This window comes from Eschrichtius robustus, chromosome 5 (genome assembly GCF_028021215.1).
Source record: "Eschrichtius robustus isolate mEscRob2 chromosome 5, mEscRob2.pri, whole genome shotgun sequence".
In the NCBI taxonomy this organism is placed as follows: Eukaryota; Metazoa; Chordata; class Mammalia; order Artiodactyla; family Eschrichtiidae; genus Eschrichtius; species Eschrichtius robustus.
Genome location: NC_090828.1, coordinates 55,602,433 through 55,628,418, shown reverse-complemented (window position 1 = coordinate 55,628,418; position 25,986 = coordinate 55,602,433). Strand labels below are relative to the sequence as shown.

The following is a 25,986-nucleotide window of genomic DNA, read 5'->3' as shown; positions in this document are numbered from 1 at the left end:
GATAGAAATTTCCCAGTAAGTGCAGTTTAAGAAAATTATACATTTTCCACTAGATGGCACTGGTGGAAAATAGTATTGCTAGACTCTGCACTTTCATCACATCAATAAAATTATTACATTACCACATTGTTTTCATTCACTTTTATTGGTCTGGGTAAGATAAAGAGAAGTGGAAAGTTAAGATAAGATACTTCCTTAACTTGCTAAGCTCCAGGGTAAACAGAGCCCTCATTTGACACATGTGGACCGTAATGCAAGGAGAAATTGTCACAATTTTGTGCTAAAGACTGAGTGAGAACCCAGAATCCCTAACTCTCAGTTGCCATCATACAACTATACAATATCAAGAGTGGGGGAGTGGACACCATAGTGAAATGGAATAAGAAAATTAATCTCCATCGTGCATTGTATGCATATTATCTCATTTGATCACTAAGCTATTAGCTCCATATATGTTATCTCAAATAATCCTAACTAGACAAGCCCAATCTATTAACTTCATGAGACAAGGAGAGTGATCATTTTGTTTAACACATATCACTTGGATATAGCACAGTGCCCAACACATAGGAGACAGTCAAAAACATTTCTGGCTTAATAGAATGGATGAATTAATTAAGCTTGACAACTATGCTATTTAGTAGGTAATATTATTTCTACTTTACAGTTGAGGAAACTGAAGCTGGAAGCATGAGGTAATTTGTCCAAGCTCACACAATTCAGTGGCAAAAGCATTTAACACAATCTGATATTACTTTGCATTATATATTTTCACGTAAGACTTCCACAATAGAAAAAAAGCTCTCTGAGGGCAGGCATCATGTCCTTCCATTTCTGCAGTGTATGTCTAGCTCCTTGCACAGAGCCTGGCTTACGGTTGGCACCCAATGAACAGTAGTTACCTATTTTCATTTATAGTAACCCTGGACTTGAACATTTAAGAAGCTCTGCTCCTGAACCATTTTCTGATTTATTCCTTTCACTTCATTCCAGGGCCACTGCCTTGTTTCTGGATTTCTGCCAGTTTTATGCCGACCTCTCCTCAAAGCCCATTAACAACAAGCCTTAGAAGTCAGTACAGATTTCCCACTTTGCTTGTACCTTAGGATTTCTCCTAGTTCCACAGCTGCGTGCTGCATTCTTTCTGCCCTCAAACCTCCCACGGTTGCTTCTGGGAGTTGAGTAGATCAGAAGATGGAGTTGTTTCTGGTTTGGGCTCTGTTGTTTGTTTTTCTATTACCTTTTGCTACTCCATGGGCCCCAATTCCTCATCTCAGTTTTCTCAACAATGAGGCTGGAGTTGGATGATCAGCTCTAAGACTGAACAGTTTTAACTCAGTCCTATAGAGCTTCTAGTGAGCTTACGACCAAGGTGGCAAGGTTGGGGGAAGACACCATGGGCTTTGGGAGTGGGGTAGAGCCAGTGACGGGAAAGCCCGCACCAGACACTTCTAGCAACAGGGAACCAGGATCACACACCTGGTGCGTGGGCCTTGGCTCCGCGGGATTGGCGCCGTGGACTGCGTCAGGCTCCTCCGGGCCGCTAGGGGGCGCTGCAGCTCCCCGACCCCAAAGCCGGCACCCTGCGTGGCCGGCCTGCGCCGGGCCCCAGACCCTTCCGTCTTCCGGAAGCGGACGCGAGGCTGGGAACGACTGGGTGGGCAGCTGAGGCAGTGGTGGGCACGGCGGGAGCGAGGAGGAGTAAAGGGGTGCGGGCCTGGCTCCCGCGCCGGGGTGGAGCACCATGGACGAAGCGGGGAGCTGTGCGAGCGGCGGAGGCTTCCGCCCGGGCGTGGACAGCCTGGACGAGCCGCCGAACAGCCGCATCTTCTTGGTGATCAGCAAGTACACGCCCGAGTCGGTGCTGAGGGAGCGCTTCTCGCCCTTCGGGGAGATCCAAGACATCTGGGTGGTGCGGGACAAGCACACCAAAGAGTCCAAGGGCATCGCATTCGTCAAGTTTGCCCGCAGCTCGCAGGCCTGCAGGGCCATGGAGGAGATGCACGGCCAGTGCCTCAGCCCCAGCGACACCAAGCCCATCAAGGTGCGGGGGCCGGGTCGGGGTGCCCCCGGGGGCGGTGTCAGGCTGCGGTAGGGGTGGTACATCCGCTCGCGGGGGCGGACTGGGCAGCACCTGGCGTTCCGGGGTGGGGGCAGGGGAGGGGAGGACGGCGTTGCAGAGAGCGTTCTTGCGGACGCCCTGCCGGCAGGTCTGCACTGGGGTGCGGGGGAAGGGGGATGCAGAGAGAACGTCCGCTCCCGGGTCGGACCAGGCGTCTGCGGCTACTCGGGCTGCAGAGCTGCGGTGGCCGGACCGTCCCGCGCCCCCGCCGTCGCTAATCCACCGCCCAGCTCCGACCCTGACCTACTTTGAGGACTTCTCTGATCCTCCTCTCTCAGACCTCGCGGTTTACCGTGTATAAAAACAAGTAACTTTGCTTTTCCTCAGGTAGGTAAGGTGCTTAAAGACTTGATAAAAGTACATGTAACTGTGGCCCTCCCTTGTTAGCCATTTTCCCAGTACCAAAGTATGCATGTACATAATTTTTTTAATATATAAATATATTTGTTTATTTATTTATTTATGGCTGTGTTGGGTCTTCGTTTCTGTGCGAGGGCTTTCTCTAGTTGCGGCGAGCGGGGGCCACTCTTCATCGCGGTGCGCGGGCCTCTCACTGTCGCGGCCTCTCTTGTTGCGGGGCACAGGCTCCAGACGCGCAGGCTCAGTAGTTGTGGCTCACGGTCCTAGTTGCTCCGCGGCATGTGGGATCTTCCCGGACCGGGGCACGAACCCGTGTCCCCTGCATTGGCAGGCGGATTCTCAACCACTGCACCACCAGGGAAGCCCTGAATGTATATAATTTTTAAATGCAGTTGATTAAAACTGCTACTATTGCATATTCATCACACTTTTGTAATCTTTTCAGATTATTTTAAATAATCCCTCCTTGTGAAGGTATTGATATCGAGGTTTTGATACTGTCACTTTTCTCTGAAAGCAGACCAAGGTAAACTGCCTTAAAAAGAGCCAAATCATTGTGATGGCAGTGTAATTGTATTAATATTAAATGCCTCTTTGAATACTCTTAATTAATTCTGGTGGTATTTATATTAAGTTTCCACACTTAACTTGTCTGTAAAATTAATATACTGACACAGGGCAGGAAGGGTGATTTTGAGGGTTATTTGACTTAATCTATCCTTTTAGCACAGAGCTGGTACAAGGGAAGCCCTCAGTACATCTTTTTTGTTTGTCCATAGTAGCAGTCTCTGTAGGCCTTCCTTGCAAAAAAGGGAGGAGCCTAGGAATACACCAACAACACATTAGACAATAGACATTCCCTCTCCTCCCACCTCCCAAACCCTCTGAGTCAGGACAGATCATCAATGAAATTAAGTGTAAGGCCACAGTATATACTAGATCAGGGGGTGGCAAACTTTGTCTATAAAGGGTCAGTAAATATTTTAGGCTTTGTGAGTCATACACAGCCTGTCACACATTCTTTTTGTTTTTTAACAACTCTCTAAAAATGTAGAAGCAATTCTTAGATCATGGGCTGTAGAAAAACAGGAAGCTGAAGTTTGTTGGCTCCTACACTAGGTTGATAATTTTCATCTCCTTCCAATTATGATCTTAGCAGGGAGGATTTTTTTACTTTGAATATAGTATAACCACAGAGATCTTCTTGGAAACTCCCCAAAATGCCCCAAATTTGAAACCTATAGACCCCCCCTTGCCTTCATTAAATTCCTACAAGAGAAGTAAAAGTTCCAGCACTAAAGTGTATCCCCCCCTTTTCACCACAGAGAAATTAAATGATTCCCAAAGATAATTAAAGCTTAAATTTTGTTTTTCACATTTTTGTCCACTCAGTTTCAGCCAGAGGGTTGTTGCACTAGTGCCTTAGCTAGACAGTCTAAATTCATTCTTCAGCAGCTTCAACTTGGGCTGTCTTCCGCTGGAACGTAGTGGGGTTTTTTGTTTTGTTTTGTTTTTAAGTATTTCCAGTTAAATTAATTCACCTTCAGTGTTTCTCATGTACTTTGCTTTTGCAACGTTCCAAAGGCCCTGCAAGACAAATAAGAAAATTTTAATACCAGGCCTACAGCCAGAAAAGGCTGTCCAAATGAGACTCATTCTGTGAGTGATCAGCTACATTATCTTGAGGAAAAGGGTAAACCTAGAAAACAAGAGAAAAATCTTAGTTCTTAGCTTTGCAAGGATTTAGAGCCCATAGTCTGTGAACATAAAATCTCAGGAGAAATCATCCAGTAGGTGGTTGATTATTATACATGTTTTCTACTTAGATATTGTCATCTTTATCAGAAATTTGAAATGCTTCAATCTTCTAAAATTTAGAAATTTGTGATCTGATGGCACCTCCAATCACAAATCTTACTTGAAACTCTTTTTTTTCTCCTAGTGTCTTCCCGTACTTAAAGGTTCCCTATTTGTATTTCCCTATTGACCATCCATTACTGATACATGCACTGGACTAACTTTCTAGTGAGCCATTTCTGTGTTACTTAATACTCTACTACTAATACCTTATACAGTGCTTGGCATGTGGTATAAGTTTATCAAAGGAATAACTGGAAGTAGATGCTATCTAAGGGTGTATCTCCAGCTGTATCTTGTAAGCAAGGTTCTACACCTCTGTGACAGCTGTTTTCCAAGCAAACATAATGACCCTCTTTTTCAATATTTCTAAAATCCCGTGGCTCTATAAATTCTTTGTCCTTTTAGTTGCTGCCTTCTCCTCTGGAATTCCATAGGTTCAGGTTTTCTCATACTGAATGGTATACAGCCCCCCTTTAAAGACAAAGAAGAAGAAGAAAGGAAAAAAATACTCAAGGGCCCTGTCTGGTGATTTACATTATTTTTATTACATTTCTACAAGTTATAAAAAATAAGAGTAGCCATTAAAATTCTTATGCTTGTAGCTCTAGGAACAAATCCACAATCATAGTTAAAGATTTTACATTCCTCTGGAATAATATAAAACCAAAGCAATTTTATGAATTAAATAAAAGCAATACCACAAAGCAAATTAAATTCTAGGTAATAATCTAATGTCACAGATAATATTTCAATAAAACTAAATTACTAATAGAAAAATAGAGCTTCAGTCCATTCTGTGCATTTTCTTGCTCACATAAGTCATTCAGGTGGTAACTGAGATGATCCAGAATATGGTTATGTTACCTTTTTTTAAGGATTAATATTAGAAAGCAAACAATTAAAAAATACGACCATCTAGACTTAAACCCAACTGTATCAATATTAAATTAAACATAAATTGGCTAAACACTCCTATTAAAAAGCAGGGATTGTCAGGATTTTTTTTAAAAAGGCCAAACTAAATGCTGTTTACAAGAGATGCACTTTTAAGTATAAAGATACAAAGCGGTTGAAAGTAAAAGGATAGAAAAAGCTGGTGTGATATCAGACAAAATGGTCTTCAACAGGAAGAGTATTAACAAGAATAATTTCCTAAAAATAAAAATATCAATCAAAGAGTACATAACAATTCCAGATGTTTATGTAACCAATAATAGAGCTTCAAAATACATGAAGCATTATTAATAGAACTAAAAGGAGAGATAAATTCATAATCAGATTTTTGCACTCCTCTTAGTCTCTGATAGAAAAAGTAGACAAAATCAGTAAGGATATGACATTTTAATAACACTATTAATCAACTATATAATTGGCATTTATTGAACACTACCCAACAAGTGCAGAGTACACGTTCTCTTTCAGTGCACTGAGTATTGCACTGACTGTTGCTCTTTTTCAGTGCACTGACTATTGCTCTTGGTAAAAAAAATACAAAGGAAAAAAAATTCGGAAAAAAAAGTGCAAAGATCAGTGTTATCTCATAAAAAGTCATTGCAATAAAGATTGCTTTAACAAAATGTTTTTTGATAAGACCCTATTACATTGCATTTAACCTAACATGAATCCCATACTAATAGTGAAGTAAGTATTCTTAAGGAGTAGGAAAACAGTTGACTGATATTTCCACATTATTCTTTGGGTTTTGTTTGTTTCTTAGGTTTTCATTGCTCAGTCCAGATCATCTGGAAGTCACCGAGATGTTGAGGATGAAGAACTTACAAGAATATTTGTTATGATACCAAAGTCCTACACAGAAGAAGATCTACGGGAAAAATTTAAGGTACTTAACATTTTCTAATCAGCTAGCGTTCTTGGTAACTTAAAATCTTACATTGGTTGTACAATTACTAAATCTTGTTTTGTTTGAGTTAGATCATTAGATTGGTGGTGGAGAATTAAATAACTATTTTTAAGTCATCTATTTCAATCTAGTTATTAAATATTAAAACTAAAATAAGTTAACTTTTTAAAAATGTATAAAACCTGGAAAATATTGATGATGGTGTTTTTCCCCCCCTTTAATGAAAATACAGATTCAGGAAAATGAAGTATAAAGCTCAGAGTTTTAAGTAAGGTCTCATACCTAGTAGGTGGTGGAGCCAAGATTTATGCCGAGGGTGTCTGAATCCAGAGCCCGCTCTTGGTCTTGAAATTTTCAAAGCACCCTCTTAGCACTCCTCTCTATTGCCTCTCATGGAGAGATGGGGCAGGCAAGCCTGAGTGTGTGAACTGTATTATCTCACATTTGTTACAAGTCTGTGGCATGTTGATGTACTTATTCACAGAAAGACTTATCCTCTATAGTTTTTGTTTTACAATTAGGCCTCTGAAGGAATTATATTTAAAGGAAAAAAAAAAAAACTACCTACAACTCTGAACTATAGCTAGATTGTAGTCAATGAAATTTGGAGACAATTTAAAATTTCTTTTTAGCCATTGACTTTTATGATCAGTGATGCACTTTCACAAAAACTATTAAAAAGCAATTTTTAAATTGTCTTGAGTTGTAATTTTTTATTCTTTTTCTACTAATCTTCCCAGTACTGAATCACGTGGACAACAAGCAAGAAAGAAAACAAGTAGTAAAAAGTAATTTTCAAACTTCCTCTATCCTACCCCAACTGATTGAATAAAATACTTGAAAAATAACAAATACCAAATATATATATATTCCATACTTCCTCCAATAGTAAGAATAAAGTTTGTACCTTATATACTTATAAACTTTTATCTTTCTCTGAGTGAACAAATATGGCATTTTTAAATACATATATAGTAGTTAAGTTACTAATCGGTTACATGAAAATTTTATAAGATTAATAATAAACAATTTATATCCCGTATTTCTTCCAACATTAAAAGTAAACATTTACCACATATTTCTCACATGGAGTATTAACTTTCTGCGTGAACCAATGTATTTCAAAAATGTACTTCAAGAGGCACTCCTTCAGGGCTTCCCTGGTGGCGCAGTGGTTGGGAGTCTGCCTGCCAGTGCAGGGGACGCGGGTTCGAGCCCTGGTCTGGGAGGATCCCACATGCTGCGGAGCAACTAGGCCCGTGAGCCACAACTACTGAGCCTGCGCGTCTGGAGCCTGTGCTCCGCAACGAGAGAGGCCGCGATAATGAAAGGCCCGCGCATCGCGATGAAGAGTGGCCCCCGCTTGCCGCAACTAGAGAAAGCCCTCACACAGAAACGAAGACCCAACACAGCCAAAAATAAATAATAAATAAATAATAACATAAAAAAAATTAAAAAAAAAAAAAGAGGCGCTCCTTCAAAAGTATACACAATCATTTATGTTCCTGTTAGAAGGCAGATAAATAATTATAGCTAATATTTACTGAGTGCTGACTATGTCCCAGACCCTCTATGTGCACTTTAGGTGTACTTGCTCTTTTAAACCTTAAAATAACCCTATGAGGTAGGTACAGCTATTAGCCCCATTTAACAGCTAAGGAGATAGGCCCCATTTAACAGCTAAGGAGATAGGCAACTGCCCAGTTAATAAGTGGCTGAACCAAGATTAGAATAAATAAGGTTCAGTTTCAGAGCCTCTGCTCTTAACCAACACTGAGCAAGACTTTGGAGCTTTCCAGACCATGTACAAATTTTTGCTCTCCCTCCATGACTTTGGCAAGTTATTTGATTTCTCTAAGGCCCAGCTTCCTTGTCTGTGAAATAAGCAGTATAATATATATATCCTTGAAGGGCTGTTATAACAATAAAGTGATATACGTAAAGCAAATGCTCAGTAAATAAAAAGTATCATTATTTTGGTTATGTTATTTGGTTTTATCATCATTATGGTTATTTTTCTAGTGCCTCATTAGTTTGTGACATTTTTATTCCATTATTAAAAGTAGCTATAAATTCTGATTTCTTTTTTGGGAAGCAAGAAGAACAAGTAAATTTTAAGTTAGTTCTGAAATCTGTTCAGTTATTAATTTTGACTCCTCTAAGATCATTTCTTTTAACTCTCATAGGTGTATGGAGATATCGAGTATTGCAGCATTATTAAGAATAAAGTAACTGGAGAAAGTAAAGGCTTGGGCTATGTTCGATACTTAAAACCATCACAGGCTGCCCAAGCAATAGAAAACTGTGATCGAAGTAAGGATGTGTTCATTTATCATTGTAATAGACATTTGAAAAAATTCGAATTATTCTAATTATAATCTAATACTGGTTTGTGCTAATAGCCATACCTGCTAATTTAATCTCAGCAATGGGAGTTTAAATATATATAGTCCTAAGATGAAAATAATTTGGGGGCTGTGATTAGGCTTTCATTGAGGCACTATCTTGAAAAATATGAGCAACCTCATTAACTCAGTGAAAATGCTGTTGTCCTGCTTTGGTTATTATTTCTACAGGTTTTTGGGGTTTATTAAATTATTTAGAATTTTAAGTATTAAAAATATTGACCAACCCTTTCAGGTTGGGGTTTTTTTAAAATATTTATTCTTTATATTTTAAAGAAATTCAAGTATTCTGTAATATTTGTTTATATTTGACCTAAACCCTAAATAGAATTAGGTATACTAACAAACATATAAATAATAAGGATAGGATTTTCAAGGTTTGCTAGCATTGGGAAGTAAACACACATTGGGTTAATTTCAAGGTAGAGTGACATTATTCGGATCTTCTGCTGTTGCTGGTGTACATTCTGAAGAATAAGAATTCTAAAGAGGCCAAGGAAAATATTCTTTGTTGTCATACTTCTAGTTATATTGACCCTTAGAAATGAGATGTAGAATAATTCAATTAGTGGGTTTCAGGATATTATAAAAATAGATACATACTGAAAATAATTATTGTTAATCAGTAGAACTCTTAGATAACCCTAAGGTATACACCAAAATTTTCTCTCAGATCCTTCTAAATTTCTCAATCAACCAACATTAACTGAGTACCTATGGTACACTCATCAATATAAGTAGAGGGATACAAATGGAATATATAGCAACGCTGGCATTTAAGGAATTGACAGCTGTATTGGGTAGCCAAGATCTAACAGGCAAAAAATAGTTAAGGAGTAATAGATTTTTTAAAGCTCTATGTCTTATTTATCTGTTGCTGTCACCCCAAGTACCTAGTACTGCTGTTAGTAGTACTCAATATAGTAGTGTACTCAGTTGAGTAGTACTCAGTTAAGATTTATTGAGATCTCTAGCAAAGATACTGCCATTTATAGTAGACTCAATAAAAATTTGCCAAATGAGAAAATGTTCAGAAGTGTGTGATATAGCCTATCAATGGTGAAAAACAAGTGCACCAAATGAGCATGGGAATACATCTGGAGGTAGGATTTGCAACTGGTGTAGAGTAGGCAGGACAGAAGATGAGAGCAATGTTAGTAAAGACACAGAGCTAGAGATAAATGTCTTTGCTTAATAGCATGAAGGCAACAATCTGAGTAAAGCTTGGTATTCCTGTTGAGAAACAGGGACAAAGTAATCTAGGTACGTTGGAACCGTACACGGGAGGTGATGAAGAGTTCAAGCTTAGTCCACATTAGAAAATCCCTTGTAGATTGTTTTAAAAGGAGAAAAATAACAAAAACTGTTTCAGCACAGTTGATCTAACCACAGTATCAAGAGTGTATTTCCAGAGGAAGAATTCAAAGAGGCTCATTTTATCCTTTTTGGAACCACTGAATAATATGATGAAAGCTGTGAACCTTCTGCCTTGAAATATGCCCATGTGCACATACGAATAAGCATTATGTTTAAAGTTTCAGAGGGTTCATGAAACCTTCCCACCTTTTGAAGCTCATCGTTGGACCCCTAGTTAAAACTCTTGATCCAGAGGCAAAGCAATCAGTTGAAGGGTTGTAATTAATTGATGAGAATCTAATTTTAAAACAGAGGCAGGGAAGTTGGAGTGAAAGATAACATCTTCTAGGTATATTTCAAAGGAAGAATCTTGATGACAGTTGGGTGTGAAGAAGCACTATTGGATTTTGATGTTGGAAAGCCTGAGAATGAATGTTGATGTCATCTGTAGTAGAGGAAGACTGGAAAGGATAGAATAGAATTGCTGATCTTTCATGTCTACATTGACCCATAATTTGGGATTCTTGCTGTTTCTCATTTACTCCTTGCCATCTTTCAAAAAGCAAAGAAGTAGGTAGGTCTGGTGGAGATGGTTGTTTGTGTAGATTTTGTTTTATACAATTATAAAACTAAGTCAAGCACTAGCAATCAAGTATATTTGTAGGTGTGTTAAATTTGCTATAAAATTTGAAATTTATGGATTCTGTTTTTCAGGTTTTAGGGCAATCTTGGCTGAACCTAAAAATAAAGCATCTGAATCCTCAGAACAAGATTATTATAGTAATATGAGGCAGGAGACTTTGGGACATGAACCTAGAGTGAATATGTTTCCATTTGGTAAGTGGGCTATCTTTACTTTAATGGCATAAGTAGTGTATGCAATCTGATTTGGAGGGTTTTTTTTTAATACTCTTTTATCAGCAGCCTGAAGTTCACATAGTGAATAAAAGAATTTATAGGTTTTTTTTTTTTCTTTCAAGAAGTTGGTCATGACACCTAATGTCATTATTTAACGCTTATTTTGTTTAACTTATTTCCAATTATAGTTTTTTATGGTTAGTTATGCATTATCTAAGTGTTACACTATGTCAGTGGCAGTGTTACACAGCCATTTTGGGGGGGTGAGCTGCTGCTTGTATGCAGCTGACCAAGAAATATGAAAGACATATACAGTTATCCCCTCAGTATGAATCCTAAAATTTTATCCCTAAATTACTGCTGCCTTAAAATTAGGGCTAGAGAAAGGAGAGGAATGACAAAAGTAGAAGTTAGAAAAGGGGGAAAATGAGTGATGAAAGTAAGACCTGTAAATGTTATTTGGCATAAACTTCCCTTTAGGTGAAACACTTGCCATATTTTGCAGTTTTGCATAGTAAACCTATTCCTGTGAAATTAGACTACACATTTCTGCTTATATTTCTGTATCAAGGCAGGGAAATCGGGAGAGTTGTCTGTTTTCTTGTCCTTGTCTCTCCTGATAGTGCTGATGACCAAGAGCATATTACAAAAGACAGTGCCTTTGTTCAATGCAGAGGACTTAATGACAGTTCATTTATTTTCTAGTATCTAAAATGTTAAATGAATCTTTGAATGTACAGAAATTTAAAGATTTGCTTTTTGTTTTATATTGTTGGAGAACAACAATCTGAATTTTCAAGTTTTGACAAGAATGACAACAGAGGCCAGGAAGCCATCTCCAAACGCCTGTCAGTTGTATCAAGAGTTCCTTTCACTGAAGAGCAGCTTTTCAGCATTTTTGATATAGTACCAGGGTTGGAATACTGTGAAGTTCAACGAGATCCGTATTCTAATTACGGTAAAATAATGTCTGTATTATTTTTAAATATACTGTGTTTTGTTAAACTGGCTTTTCTCCAGTGGCACTTTTTCTTTTTAATTTTTATTAGAGTATAGTTGATTTACAAGGTTGTGTTACTCTCTGCTGTACAGTAAAATGAATCATATATATATACATATATCCACTCTTTTCTAGATTCTTTTCCCGTATAGGTCGTTACAGAGTATTGAGTACAGTTCCCTGTGCTATACAGTAGGTCCTTATCAGTTTTTATAGATAGTAGTGTATATATGTCAATCCCAATCTCCCAATTTATCCTTCCCCCCACCTTTTCCCCCTGGTAACCATAAGTTTGTTTTCTACATCTGTGACTCTACTTCTGTTTTGTAAATAAGTTCGTTTGTTCCAATGGCACTTTTTATGTCAGATACTGTTTGTATAACAGTTTTTTGTTTCTTTTTTCTCTACCTTAAACTTTCAAATATAGTGATACCTCAATAAACAAATCCCTGGGAATATATCTACTTTATAGAGTCATTTATTTTTTTTAAACTGTTTTAACGCCCATAAAATAGAGCATTCTCTGTTTCCAGTTGTACAACAAAAATACTGTAGAATAAGGTCTCTTTCTGTACTTCTCATTAATGCTGGGCAAAGTGATAAAACCCTTAAAGTTTTCTCCTCTTCCCTAAGTCTCTTTTCTTAAACTCTATACCTCAGAAGGGAACTCCTTCCCTTCATTTCAAGCATTTTAATTGCCCTACTTCTCTCTCTGCTTCTCCCCACTCTTAATAGAAGCAAGACTCTAATGCTAGCCATTTGAACTTGGTAACTGGTTCATTGATTAAACCTATTATCTAGTGTTAGGTTAATCCATCTTTGTATTCTTGTAAGCCTTTTGATTTTTTTAAGGCTTTTTTAAAATGCCCTAGTGGTGTAATGGGAAAAGGTTAGCATTCCATTTTGCAGCCAACGAGTGGTGCAAATCCCAACAATGACACATAGTTGTAAGACCTTAGCAAATTGCTTATTCTATCTAGTCTCTCTTTACTCATCTGTAAAATGGGATTATTAGTACCTTCTACGCCAGGGTTAGATAAGAATTAGAAATAATATATATAAAGTATCTACTGCAAGTCCTGGCACATAATAGGCACTCAGTTTGTTAGTTTTTAAAGAATTGGAGGTGAGGGGTGGTATAGAGAAATCATACTTGGCATCTCTTCCAGTACTATAGATATACTTGATTTAGTCATTTTAGGGTGTCTTTTTATGGATGTTGAGGGGAAATAGATGAGTCGGATTATATAGGCTGACTGGCCTAGAGTGTCCACACCCTTTATACAGACACTCCCACATAATCAATATTACTCTACCCAGCACTGGTCTTTTAGCAGGACCTACTAAAAAGTCATTGACCTACTTTGTACCATCTCCAACTTTAACCCAGTCTTATGCTATCATTTTTTTTTTTTTACTATTAATTTATTTATTTTTATTTTGGCTGCTCTGGGTCTTACTTGTGGCATGCAGGATCTTTGTTGCAGCATGTGGGATCTTTTTTAATTGCAGCATGCGGGATCTTTTTTAGTTGAAGCTTGTGGACTTCTTAGTTGTGGCATGCAGACTCTTAGCTGCAGCATGCATGCAGGTTCCCAGAGCAGGGATCGAACCTGGGCCCCCTGCATTGGGAGCTCAGAGCCTTACCCACTGGGCCACTAGGGAAGTACCTGCTGTCATTCTTTGTTGTGACTCTGAGGCACACATTTTGTGGGTTTTGGCATATCTGTTATTATATTCATATGTAATTCTATTTGTTTTGTATTTTCTTTCCTTTTTATCTGGTACTTTGAAATGTATTTGTTCCTTTACCTTCTCTATTGTTTCTCTGGTTGGATGTGTCTGATAAATATGTGTATCATTGGAACACCTTTTTATTAATAGAGGTATCATATACTTAGAATCCTATTTGAATTAGTTTTATATGTTCATTTGCTTCTGAGTTTCAATTTCATTAAAATGTTGAGATGCTTAGATTTAGAGAGGAACATTAAATTAAAACATTGTTTTTCCCAAAGTGAGTTATAGTATAAATGTATTGTGAAAACCTTTTGGTGTGTTACAAGCTCCTGGACTTGCCATGTAAGGTCTCCTGTATAAAATTTTCCCCCCCTGTAGCATCACCTTCCTGAATTGAAATCTATCCCCTTAGCTAAAAGGTCTTCAAAGGAATGTGAAATATGTGGCTTTTGATCCGAAACCCTCTGTTCCCCTGCTTTTTGGTTTTACTACATATATCACTTTTTCTCTGTCTACCACTTCAGCTAGCCAAGATGACTATATATTCTTTTCATATATCACTTCTCATTTCATTTCTTACTCACTATGATAGGGAAAATTTTAGAATTTCAAAGTATATTTCAAAGAATGAAAATTTTAAGAAAAACTGGTTGGCTTTTAGGTGTATCTCTGTCATATAAGAAAAGCCAAGATCTTAAAATTAAATTCATTGGAGAGAACTTAAGCTAATGATCCATCTTTTTTTTAAATATCATGTTCATATTTTTACCAACATCTGGTTTATACTTTGCTTTATAGGAACACAGCTGTTGAACACATGTATAAGAGAACTTTGTTTTCTGACACATATGATTATATATTTACTAGTTGTGTGATATTAGTGTTTTTCTCTGTTGTTTCATTCTTATGGCAACACAAACTTTAGATACTGAATCTGCTTTTTTTCTAATTCCTGTATATTCTCTGCTTTGTTTTAGGTCATGGAGTGGTTCAGTATTTTAATGTAGCATCTGCTATTTATGCAAAATACAAGTTACATGGATTTCAGTATCCTCCTGGGAATCGGATAGGTGTTTCCTTCATTGATGATGGGAGTAATGCAACAGAGTAAGTACCATTCCAGGAGCTAGCCTAAAGCCAAGCTTTGGGTATACGTGATATGACTTGGAGAATAAAAATAGAAAACAATTGACCTCTCAGGTGAGGAAGTCACACAAAAGAAGTTACTGTTTAGAGACTGAATATTTCTAGTTTTCAGTAAATTACCAGTTCTTATCTCCAGTCTCCTTAGAAAAATGGCAACGCAGATGGTAGCTGCACAGCTTGCATCAATGGTGTGGAATAACCCAAGTCAGCAGCAATTTCTGGTAAGTAGGTAAGAATTTAACCTTCACAGTAGTATAAATAAATGTGGCCTTTGTTTATTACCTGTGTAAGAAAATTTTCAGAGATATAGTAAAAGACCACAAAGGTGCCATGATACACATCTCTTTAGCTCTTGACTTAAAAATCCCTAAAGTGCAGTTTTTCTTTTTTTTTTGTTTTGAACCTAATTCTTCAACAGCAATTTGGAGGAAGTTCTGGGTCACAGCTGCCTCAAATCCAGACAGATGTTGTACTTCCATCATGCAAAAAAAAAGCCCCTCCTGAAACTCCTGTGAAAGAAAGACTTTTTATCGTGTTTAATCCACATCCTTTACCTTTAGATGTACTAGAGGATATATTCTGGTAAGATTTCAATTCCACAGAGTTACATTTTAAAATAATATAATTTATTTAAACCAGTCATTTAAGCAGTCTTGCACTCTTGAAGCTTCCTGTGTCCAGTACCTTTCAGGTACAGATGATTCGTTCTGTGGTTTAAAAAAGTTCTTATTTATATCACCTTTTAAAATATATAATTATTTCCTTCTCTTCTTTGTTATTTACATGTCATAAGTCCCCACACAGAATTTCCTTTTATTTTGTTTTGAAGACATAAAACATGGAGCATTGTTTTGAAAAGTTGCATACATAGAATGAACAAATCATTTGTTTCTTAATAGAAGGTACATCTGTATAGACCTGTCCTCTAGAATTCAACTGAACAGTGTTTATTAAGCATCTTCTATTTTGTCAACACTCTATTGGACCCTTAAGGATTATATAACTACATTGAGTAAACAATTACTTGATTGTAGGGAAGAATGTGTGTGTGTGTGTGTACGTATATAAAATAAGTGTAAAAAGGGGGAAGACTCTTGTTTGTTTTTCATGTAACTTCTTTAACCTTAACTTTTTCTTTTTGGTCTTTTTCCTATTTGCCTTACAACAATGTTAGCGAATTTATTTAAAAGATAGATAGAAAGCTTGTTAAAGAACTTCACAAAATATCAGTGATGTGGTTCAAGTATTTTGATTTTTATTTAACCAATTTATTTCGTTTATTTTTTGAACCTCTCCTCTGTACCAGGCAGTCACTGTGCTAAGTGCCAGAGACATTGTGTAAACAAACAATTATATTACGTAAACAAGATATAATAGTTCCTGTCCTCTTAGAGCTAATCTCATGTAGGAGACAGATAAGGGAATAGGAAATTACAACCTAGAGAGGTTGGTGTTGTGAAAAGGAGTATTCAGGCTGTGAAATACATAGGAGGGGCATCCGCCTTAGAAACTCAGAGAAGACTTCTTGAAAGAAGCAAGGTATAGTGGAGGCCTGGAGGATAAAAATAATTTAACCAGGGAAGAAAGCTGGGCATGTGGGTGGTTATACCTGCCAGAGAGAACGTGGAAGGAGGTTGTTGGAATATGGGATTTGAGAGACTGAGGGAAGATGAAGCTGCAGAGGACAAGGACCCAAGTCAAGAAAGGCCCACAAGCTATGTTAGGGAGTTTGTCCTTACCCTGGAGGCATGAAGAGCAGCTGAAGGGACTTTTAGGGAGGAAATGATCATATTTGTGTTTTAGAAAGATCACTCAGTAGACAGGATAGAGAATAGATTGGAGAAGGATAAACCCAGGGGGCAGGTAAACTAGTGACGAAGGTATTAGAGTAAACTAAGAAAAAGATAATGATGGTGAGAATGAGGAAAGAGATCTGAGTGATAATGAGGAGAAACTGACTGATAGAGGAAATGTTTAAGAAGGAAGATTGACATTATTAGAGATTGGACGTGGGGGAAGGAGTGAAAAAAGGAGTCCAGAATGGACCCCAACTTTTAGATCTGAGCATCTGTACTTACCAATTTCAGTTGATCTTTTTTTTACTTTGTTTCAGTCGTTTTGGTAACCTGATCGAAGTTTACCTTGTGTCAGGAAAAAATGTGGGGTATGCCAAGTATGCAGATAGAATAAGTGCTAATGATGCCATTACTACTTTACATGGAAAGATCCTGAATGGAGTCAGACTTAAAGTTATGCTGGCAGACTCCCCAAGAGAAGAATCTAACAAACGACAAAGAACTTACTGATTCTTGAGGTATGCTCTTTTTAATCTAAATTCTAAAACACATTGGCTAAATAGTGTAACGAAAGGAATATGTATAGAGTTTCTTTTTAAGGATTTACAAGTTGTTGGTTAAAAGCACTGTGGCTTAAAAGTTTGCTGATAATTTTACAGTATATTTTTTAAACTTGAACTTTTTAAACTTAAAAAATGTTTTTGATGTTTACTGGGAGAATGTCTTTGTCCTATAAAATAAAATCAGATTTCAGTTTAGAAAATTAAATAGTATTTGTGTGTGTGTCTGTGTGTGTGTGAATGTTTTAGCTATTAAGAATTGGACTTTACTATATGGTTACATAAACTTTAAAATTGGAATACTTCTAAAGATTTTTAACTTGAAGAATTAAGTCTTGAGTTACGAATTGAGGTAATTTATGGCAGTCTTTATAAAGAATGTCTTGACATTCACTAAATGCCTAAAAAGCAATACCAAATACAGTTGACCCTTGAACAGCGCAAGTTTGAGCTGCATGGGTCACTGTGGACATGTGGATGTTTTTCAGTAGTAAATACTACAGTACCACATGATCTGAGGTTGGTTGGGTCCGAGGTTGGTTGAATCTGTGGATGCAGAACCGTGGGTAAGAAGTATCTGCGTGTATGGAGGGCCCATGATAAGTGATCCTCAGATTTTCAACTGTGTGGAGGGTAGCCACCCCTAACCCCCGCATTGTTCAAGGGTCAATTGTAATGCATCTTTTTGAACCTTTTGAACCTAAACGTTGATGTTTTTCTGGACTCATATTTGTGAGTTTGTACATTAAAACTGCACGTTCAGAAAATACTCTAATGTGCATATATGTATTTTCAAAAATAACCTTGACAATTTACCAGAAACTCTTGTCAATTATAAGTAATGCTACATACAGCCTTATGAATTCCTTTTTCTTTTAGTTTTAAGAAATCAAACCTAAATTTCTATTTCTAGGACAGCTCACATCTCCACGGTTTGGGGAAACATTATTGAAAGTTAGAAATGTTTGATTCTTTCACTTTTTTATTCTGGAAATGAATCCCGAATTTCAGGGGAAGCTGAGAGCTTCCCCATTCCTACACACACACCAGCTTCCCAAGTCCACTGCTGGTCAAATAGTAGCAGTTGGCAAGCACTTTAGAGTCAGTTTGAAGTTACTGGCTTGAAAGCAATTTTCTTTTCACCAGGTTTTCTTTCTGACCAATTATGAGAACTAGCAAGTATCAGAATGAATTGTCTGAATTCTAACTGCTGATGACCTTTCCTCTGATAGAGCAGGTCAAGTGATTAGTTCCTCCTTGCAGAAGGCAGTTGTCAATAGGAAGTGCCTTTTGGGCCCATTATGAATAATCTCAATTTAGAAATGTTTTCAAATGTTTTCTTTAATTACAAAATCCACTCCCGTTACTTCATACAATTCAGAAATATTAAATTTGCCAGTGAAAAAGAATTAGCAAGCCTTTCTTCTAACAAAGCAGTTTTTTGTGTTTACAAATAAAACGTTAAGAACTGAATTCTGTTTACACAAGCTGTCTTCTAAAATAGCATGCAAAACTGCTTATTCATGTCTGAGTCTTTCAAAATATAGATAACAATTCTTACTCTTATTCGAAGAATCTTTGTCCTTAAAAAAGGACAATAATACTAACTTCTTAGTATGGGGAAAATATATAAATTACTCCTGTGATTGAGCCTTTTTTAAAATAATTATTTATATAGTATAGAGAATATTAGGCTTAAAATCAGAGGATCTGAGTTGGAGTTCCAGCTCTGACACTTAGCTATGATTTGGCAGATCTTTTCACCTTTCTGAGGCCGAGTTTTTCCATAGGGTTATTGAGAGAAAATGAGCCAGCAAAATTCCTTATAAAATAAAATTTTAATATGCTTTGAAAGTGTGAGCTAAACTCGTGCATTGGTGACTTTAGTGAAACCTTTATGTCATCTCATCAAAAGAATCAGAAACTAAGATTAATGATACAAAACTACCTTCTGGCCAGCAAGTGTGTGAGAATGAAGCTTTATAATATCACATTTAAGTGATATGCATTCATCCAATTCCCTACATTAGAAGAAGTGCATATTCTTCAGCATGACTAGTCATGAAATATAAATCTATCCTTTTTCCCTTTATTGAGCTGTTATAAATATTCTAGGCAAAGGTAAAGTCGGGTCAGATTAGTTGAAAATGATAGGACATAATGAGCTATATTGGTTTTGAATGTCTTCTAGTTGCAGCATGGCTTTTTTATTTATTTTTGCTTCGAATCCCCATTTACCGTGGACTTCATAATGAGATTCACCTCTTTTGTTGGTACGTTAAATAATATATTATTTTAAGGTTCAATAAAATAGTATGAAAGACTTTTCTAAGTTTTACATGATTGTAACCATTGAAGATTTTAGGGGAGATGGGGGCCACTTTTTCATTTGTTTCTTTAATTTTGAGAGAACACGAACACTACTCATGAAGGCAAGTTCCTTTTGTCTCTGAGGAATAAGCCTAGGATTAACTGAGCCATGGCTAGGAAATAGGAGAAGAAACTGGTCTAAGAATATCACTTTGAAAATAGCTGAGTTCTATTTTGAGGTGGATCTGATGTGCAAAATGTGTTTCTTCTTCTATTTGAGGAAAACAGAAATTTTAGTATTTTAGAGCATCCTGATTTTTATGTGTGTGTTTTCTTATAGGTCCGTTTCCTTCTTTTTTAATCACATAAAGCAGTTTGTACAACTGTCACTTTTTTCACTTCCTATGTTTTGTATCTTGACATACTGTTTTGAGGAAAATCCCTCTGAATTTTATCCTTGTTCCTCAATTATGATTGAACAATTATGGTTAATTGAGTTTAGCTACCCAAAAGAACAAAATATTTCAGTATACATGCTCTAGTTGGACTCATGGTTAAGAAGACAGTTATGAACACCCACTCATCAGCCTGGTGTGTAGGGATAAAACCCAAAGCTGTCATCCTCACATGCATGATTTTTGTATTAATTCGCAACATTTTCCCTCCAGAAATTCACTACCCGCTTGCATCATCCTTCTGAGTAAGTTTGATTTTGCTTATTTGGGGGCATCTATGATTAAGTAAGCAGGTAACATTGGGTATACGAAATAAAGGAATAACTCCTAACATTTTTAGGTATACTATATACAACAGCTATTTCCTTTCAGGTGATGATTTTCATACTTGTGTTGTGTTCTTTCTACAGAACAAAGACTAATGACATAATCCTCAGCTGACTGACTGAAAATGTGACTGGACGCACTCCTTGTGGACAGTTGACGGCTTTTTTTTTTCATATACCTGATAGTCTCTGCACAACATTGTTTTGTCTTGGGGAGCAGGGATCGTTGACATGTATTTTTAAACCACACGTTAATGCTAAAACTAATATAGTAGTTGTTTCTTAGAGCAATATGTTGTTATGTGTGGCAGAAATAAAGTTTTCTTTGCTTAACTAAATGATGCCTTATTTATGTAAAAGATCAGAAATGAAAAAACTTAAAAGTCAGTGTTTAGAATTTGACTAAATGACATATTTCATTGATTTTGAGATGCACATTTTTTCACATTTTTACACTTCTGACATTGGAAATATTTTGATATCCACTGGTGTAATTGACAGCCTCTTTTTTTCTTTCTTAGTGGAACATAAAGATGCTGTTTTCAATCAGTTGCATCTTAGATTCAATAAAATATGATAATTGCTACTCAACCTACACATACAGATTGGCTCCTTACACTTACTCTAAAGCAAGAGCCAAAAGACATATCATTAGAAATGATTTTTTTATACCAAGATACAACAGTTTGTTGGTAATCTTGTACAGATATTTCAAGATTTTTTTTTTTTTTTTTTTTTTGGCTGCCGTGGATCTTCGTTTCTGCAAGCGGGCTTTCTCTAGTTGCAGCGAGCAGAGGCTACTCTTCATTGCAGTGCGCAGGCTTCTCATTGTGGTGGCTTCTCGTTGCGGAGCACGGGCGCTAGGTGCGGGCTTCAGTAGTTGTGGCATCTGGTCTCAGTAGTTGTGGCTCGTGGGCTCCAGAGCGCAGGCTCAGTAGTTGTGGCGCACGGGCTTAGTTGCTCCACGGCATGTGGGATCTTCCCAGACCAGGGCTCGTACCCATGTCCCCTGCATTGGCAGGCGGATCCTTAACCACTGTGCCTCCAGGGAAGTCCCTTTCAAGATTTTAGAGCAGTGGTGACAAGGAAAAAAAAATTTAAGTTATCATTGATAACATGTTTAAATAAATATCAGTGGCTTTGGTAGGTGGACATTTTCCCTTTATAAGTACAAAACATAATGGCCTCCAAAAATATATATAAGCAATTTTCAGAACAGACTATGATAGGAAGAATAGTCATTTCTTAAAGGATTTAAAATTAGGAGCCTACTCTGCTTGTATTTTGAAAATCCAAGAAAAAAATTTTATCTGCTCTTGAGGTGAATGATATGTATCAGAAAAGGTATATCTAAGTCAAGAGTTTGGCACCTTATAAAAAATAGACATTAAATGGCATGCAGTTGTTAAAACATCACTTAATTACCTCCGCATTATGCCTCTCACATCCTGAGTTAAATTAAAAATAGTGAAAAGATTAAATTCACTGAGCATAATAGCATATTTCATACTTGGACATCTCTCTGCTAAAAAATTAAAATCCTTTTTTTTTTGAATCAGTAATTTTAATAAATTTAGATGAGAAAATATCCTGTCTTATCTTCCCAGGCAAGACTTACTGAACAAGAATTGAACCAAGTATCTTTCTGTGAGCCAAAGGCCATATTTTAAAAAGGAAGCAAATGGTGTCTTTAGAAATGAAAAACTTAACTGAGGAGAGTTGAGGATTAATTCCCAATAGATAGATTTATTCATCCCAAACTCATTTACTGCACACATAGTTCCATTTTCACAGATTGGAATTAAATTGTGCCTTGTAGGTTATCTGGCTGTAACACTCAAGTAATGCTTGAGTTCCCCTGAAAATATTCCTGCCAGGTGGTTAATCTAAATATGTAAAAATAGGAAGCTCCCTACTGCCTACCTAAGTCCATTGCATCTTTGGTTAATCCCCATAATTGACATAAAACCTGATTCCCTGCTATTTTACTTGTTAAGTCTTTAAGTTTTTCACTGGACCCTGTTGAAGTTATCTATTTCACATGGTAGCTGTCATATACCCTCCTGCCCTCCACTAATTTTCTAGTGCAGATTAAATGACCCCAAATTTTCTATTCTGCATTTAAGTTCAGGTAGCCAGTTCCAGCAAACCGTCGTTTCAGTGAAGTGCCTCGTCTGTGTTTATTTCCTTGAGTCCTTCATATAAATTCTAAAAAAAAATGTATACATGTGTACTCTGTCTACAAAACAGTTCTTTGCTTTTACAGTGTGAGTTTCTCTTGTGTTTTCTTTCCCAATTGCATGCCTCAGTAAATAATGGTTACTTTGGCTTCAGTGTTGCATTTAATCTTAATCCTCTTAATCGTTTAACTTTATTCCTGCTTTCCTGTCTCTTGCAGTTGATCCCTAAAACTTTAAAAGCCGGAATGTCACATTTTTCTTAAAATGAGGAAATTCTAGAACCTAAGAAATAGCATTTAATAATCTAGTGCGTATGTCTTCACCTAAATGTTTACTTCTCAAATGCACTTTTGGTATATGAATATAATGTATAGCTATTTCGATACCATGCATACGTCAGTTACTAAAATTGCCAACGTAGTGGGGTTTTTATTAGGTATGGGTTTTTTTTACTTAAAATGCTAAGCAATACAGATCAATAAACTTCTCTTTCAAATAAGTGGTTTGCATAATAAATAACATTTAAAATAAAGCCCGATCAAACTTGCTTGTAAATTTATTGTCAGGTCTTTTATGGCAGATCACAGATGCTGAAAGCAGCTATCAGATTTGCTGCTTCTAGAGCACCATGTCCCAAACTATGTTCCTTGAAATAGTATTGTCTTGAGAGAAGTCAATATGTATTCTTTAGGAAAGAAATTTTCATGGTCCAATATATTTAGGAAATGTTCAGTTATTTATTAGTTCACAGGTTTTTTGACCGTGAAGCTTCCAGGGCCTTTAATATGCTAATATACCACATCCCTGTATCTCTAAAAGAGGACCACAGTTTGCACTGTGAAATAAGTGTGTTTTTAGAGGCACCAGTATTACAAAGAGTAGATTTTAGAAAAGATCCGTCTGAAATTTAGACCGTTTTTTATTCATATGGTATGGTGTGGTTTTATTTACAAGTTTATTTTTTTTAACTTTTTTATCCCACCCTTGATAAAAAGTTAATGCAAAATACTAAGGAAATTATTACTCTAAAATTGCAGCTTTCTCAGAAATTTGTTCTCAACCTACTCAATATTAATGGACAGAAAATAGAAATAAGAGACTTTACCACTAGGTGGTGATAAACATTGCCACTCAAAAACAAAGTGCAGCATTCCAGTGTTATCTAAGGCACTGAGCCTGAAATGATAGAATTTGTATTTGTCTAGAGCAGTGGTTCTTAAACTTCAGTGTCTATAAGAGTCACCTCAGGTTTTTGTTTGAAATGCACTGATTCTATAGGTTTGGGGTGAGTTTTTCAACAAGCTCCCTAAGTGATTCTAATACGGTAGTCATTGGCATTGACTTTGTGGTACACTGACCTAAAGAGATTCTATGTGTTGGACCTTAGGTTGGACTGTTGTAAAAGTAAGACACTAAGAAGTTTCCAAGTCATTTACCTTGAGCATTATTTAATAGAATTAAGCATCTGCTTTCCCTCAATTTAATATCAGTAAGTATTAATTACAATAAGAAATTGAAAAACACAAGCAGTCTTACAGATAGCAAAATGTCAGGCCAACTTTTTTGTGTTGGCAAATGTTTTTTTGTTTTGTTTTGTTTTAATTAATTAATTTATTTATTTATGGCTGTGTTGGGTCTTCGTTTCTGTGCAAGGGCTTTCTCTAGTTGCGGCAAGCGGGGGCCACTCTTCATCGCGGTGCGCGGGCCTCTCGCTATCGCGGCATCTCTTGTTACGGAGCACAGGCTCCAGACGCACAGGCTCAGTAATTGTGGCTCACGGGCCCAGTTGCTCCGCGGCATGTGGGATCCTCCCAGACCAGGGCTCGAACCCGTGTCCCCTGCACCGGCAGGCAGACTCTCAACCACTGCGCCACCAGGGAAGCCCCAAATGCTTTTTGATGTTTATAAAGGATGGTAATTATTTGCTTTATGCCATTCAAAGCTCCTACCTAATTTTATTTTTTATTTACATTTATTTTGAAGTGAATTATGTTAATAAGTTTTCAGATTTTTGTCTCTAAAGAAATGCATAGGTACATGTCATTCTTTTTAAATGACAAAAGAGCATGAAGGTGATATAATTATCATCAGTGTCTAAAAAACTAAAATAGAATATTCACAAGGGTACAGAAATCGTGTATGTGTATGTGAGTATTCTTGCAATCCTAAAGTGAATCTTCTTATAAAATGAATGCTTGGGCTTCCCTGGTGGCGCAGTGGTTGAGAATCTGCCTGCCAATGCAGGGCACACGGGTTCGAGCCCTGGTCTGGGAGGATCCCACGTGCCGCGGAGCAACTGGGCCCGTGAGCCACAATTGCTGAGCCTGCGCGTCTGGAGCCTGTGCTCCCCAACAAGAGAGGCCGCGACAGTGAAAGGCCCGCGCACCGCGATGAAGAGTGGTCCCCACTTGCCGCAACTAGAGAAAGCCCTCACACAGAAACGAAGACCTAACACAGCCATAAATAAAATAAATAAAATAATTTAAAAAAAAAAAAAAAATGAATGCTTTTTTGGTGCACCCAAAAAATCTGTTGATTTGTAAGTGCAGTTTACCTGTCAGTAACTTGTTATGAATGCATAAAACTAAAAATCAGTAAAGGCAAAAACAAATGAAACGTTTATATAGCCTTTTCACCCAGCAGTACAGCCACACGCAAGTTTTATTTCTTCCGTATGTGGATGGTAAGCTCTATTAAAAATCGTGGCAGTTAATTTTTACATACGATTTCAGTAAAGAGAGAAAACATAAAGGTCATCCTTATTAGATAAGAAGTTCCATTTTAATATCTGAATTCTAATAAATGGATTGCATTATTTCCTTTTCTAGAAACAGTAACTCAAGAACAATGGATCCTGAGAACCAAAGGTATGGTATTGCTAGGGGGTCAAACAGAAATATTTAGTTAAAATATGAAATTGCAGTTCACTCATTACAATGACCATGCTTTATTTAATTAGAAGAGACTTGTCCTCAGGAGAATATGCAGTTCCCACTACACTTTGAGAAAGTTACCAGGCCCTGTGAAAATCCATTTGAGTGGTTATCACAGGAAAGGGAGTCCAATGACTGTCGTATATGAATTGCAGCCAGTATCTAGACGTCCAGGTCCATGTGAGCTAGCTGACCAAGACTACAACTACTGTGGCACCCTAGCGACTGCCTTTCTGACCACACTGCTGCAGAAGTGGTGGAAGGAAGGCCTCAGGAGACTGTTTAAGCAAAGTTATTTGTATTGGAGATACAAAAATCAGGAATGTGTGAAAAGGCAAGTACTGTTTCCCACAAAAATTGGGAAAATATTGAGCACAGTAGGATAATCAAAGTGCTTACTCACAGATACTCCTATGAATCTACATTCTGAGTTTTCCTACCTTTCTTTCCGTTTCTGATTTTGTAGGTAAATGGTGTTACTACTAATTTTCTTGTTCATATATTATCGTTTTCCAATGTCAGTAATACACAGGTCACAGCATTCATTAGCACAGAGTTCTTAGGGATTTTGTTTCTTCTGTTATTTTTGTGGGGTTTTTAACTCTAAAAGAAGAGATTTAAAGTCATCTAATTAAAGTTATCTACTGATTTACTGGAAGATCTGATATATAAAAGTACATAATTTTCCTTTCATCATCGACAAATCTGTCTATTGTAT

General features: G+C 37.0%; 1 protein-coding gene across 1 annotated transcript; it reads left to right on the top strand.

Moving 5' to 3' along the window:
- Window positions 1-1,613: 1,613 nt before the first annotated feature.
- RBM45 (RNA binding motif protein 45) lies at window positions 1,614-17,022 on the top strand. Its single transcript, XM_068544860.1, has 9 exons — window positions 1,614-2,044; window positions 6,060-6,182; window positions 8,390-8,516; window positions 10,679-10,801; window positions 11,601-11,780; window positions 14,540-14,669; window positions 14,845-14,929; window positions 15,127-15,290; window positions 16,822-17,022. Exons 1-9 carry the CDS (start codon window positions 1,745-1,747, stop codon window positions 17,012-17,014), a joined length of 1,425 nt encoding a protein of 474 aa, XP_068400961.1. The 5' UTR covers window positions 1,614-1,744; the 3' UTR covers window positions 17,015-17,022.
- The last annotated feature ends 8,964 nt before the right edge of the window (window positions 17,023-25,986 follow it).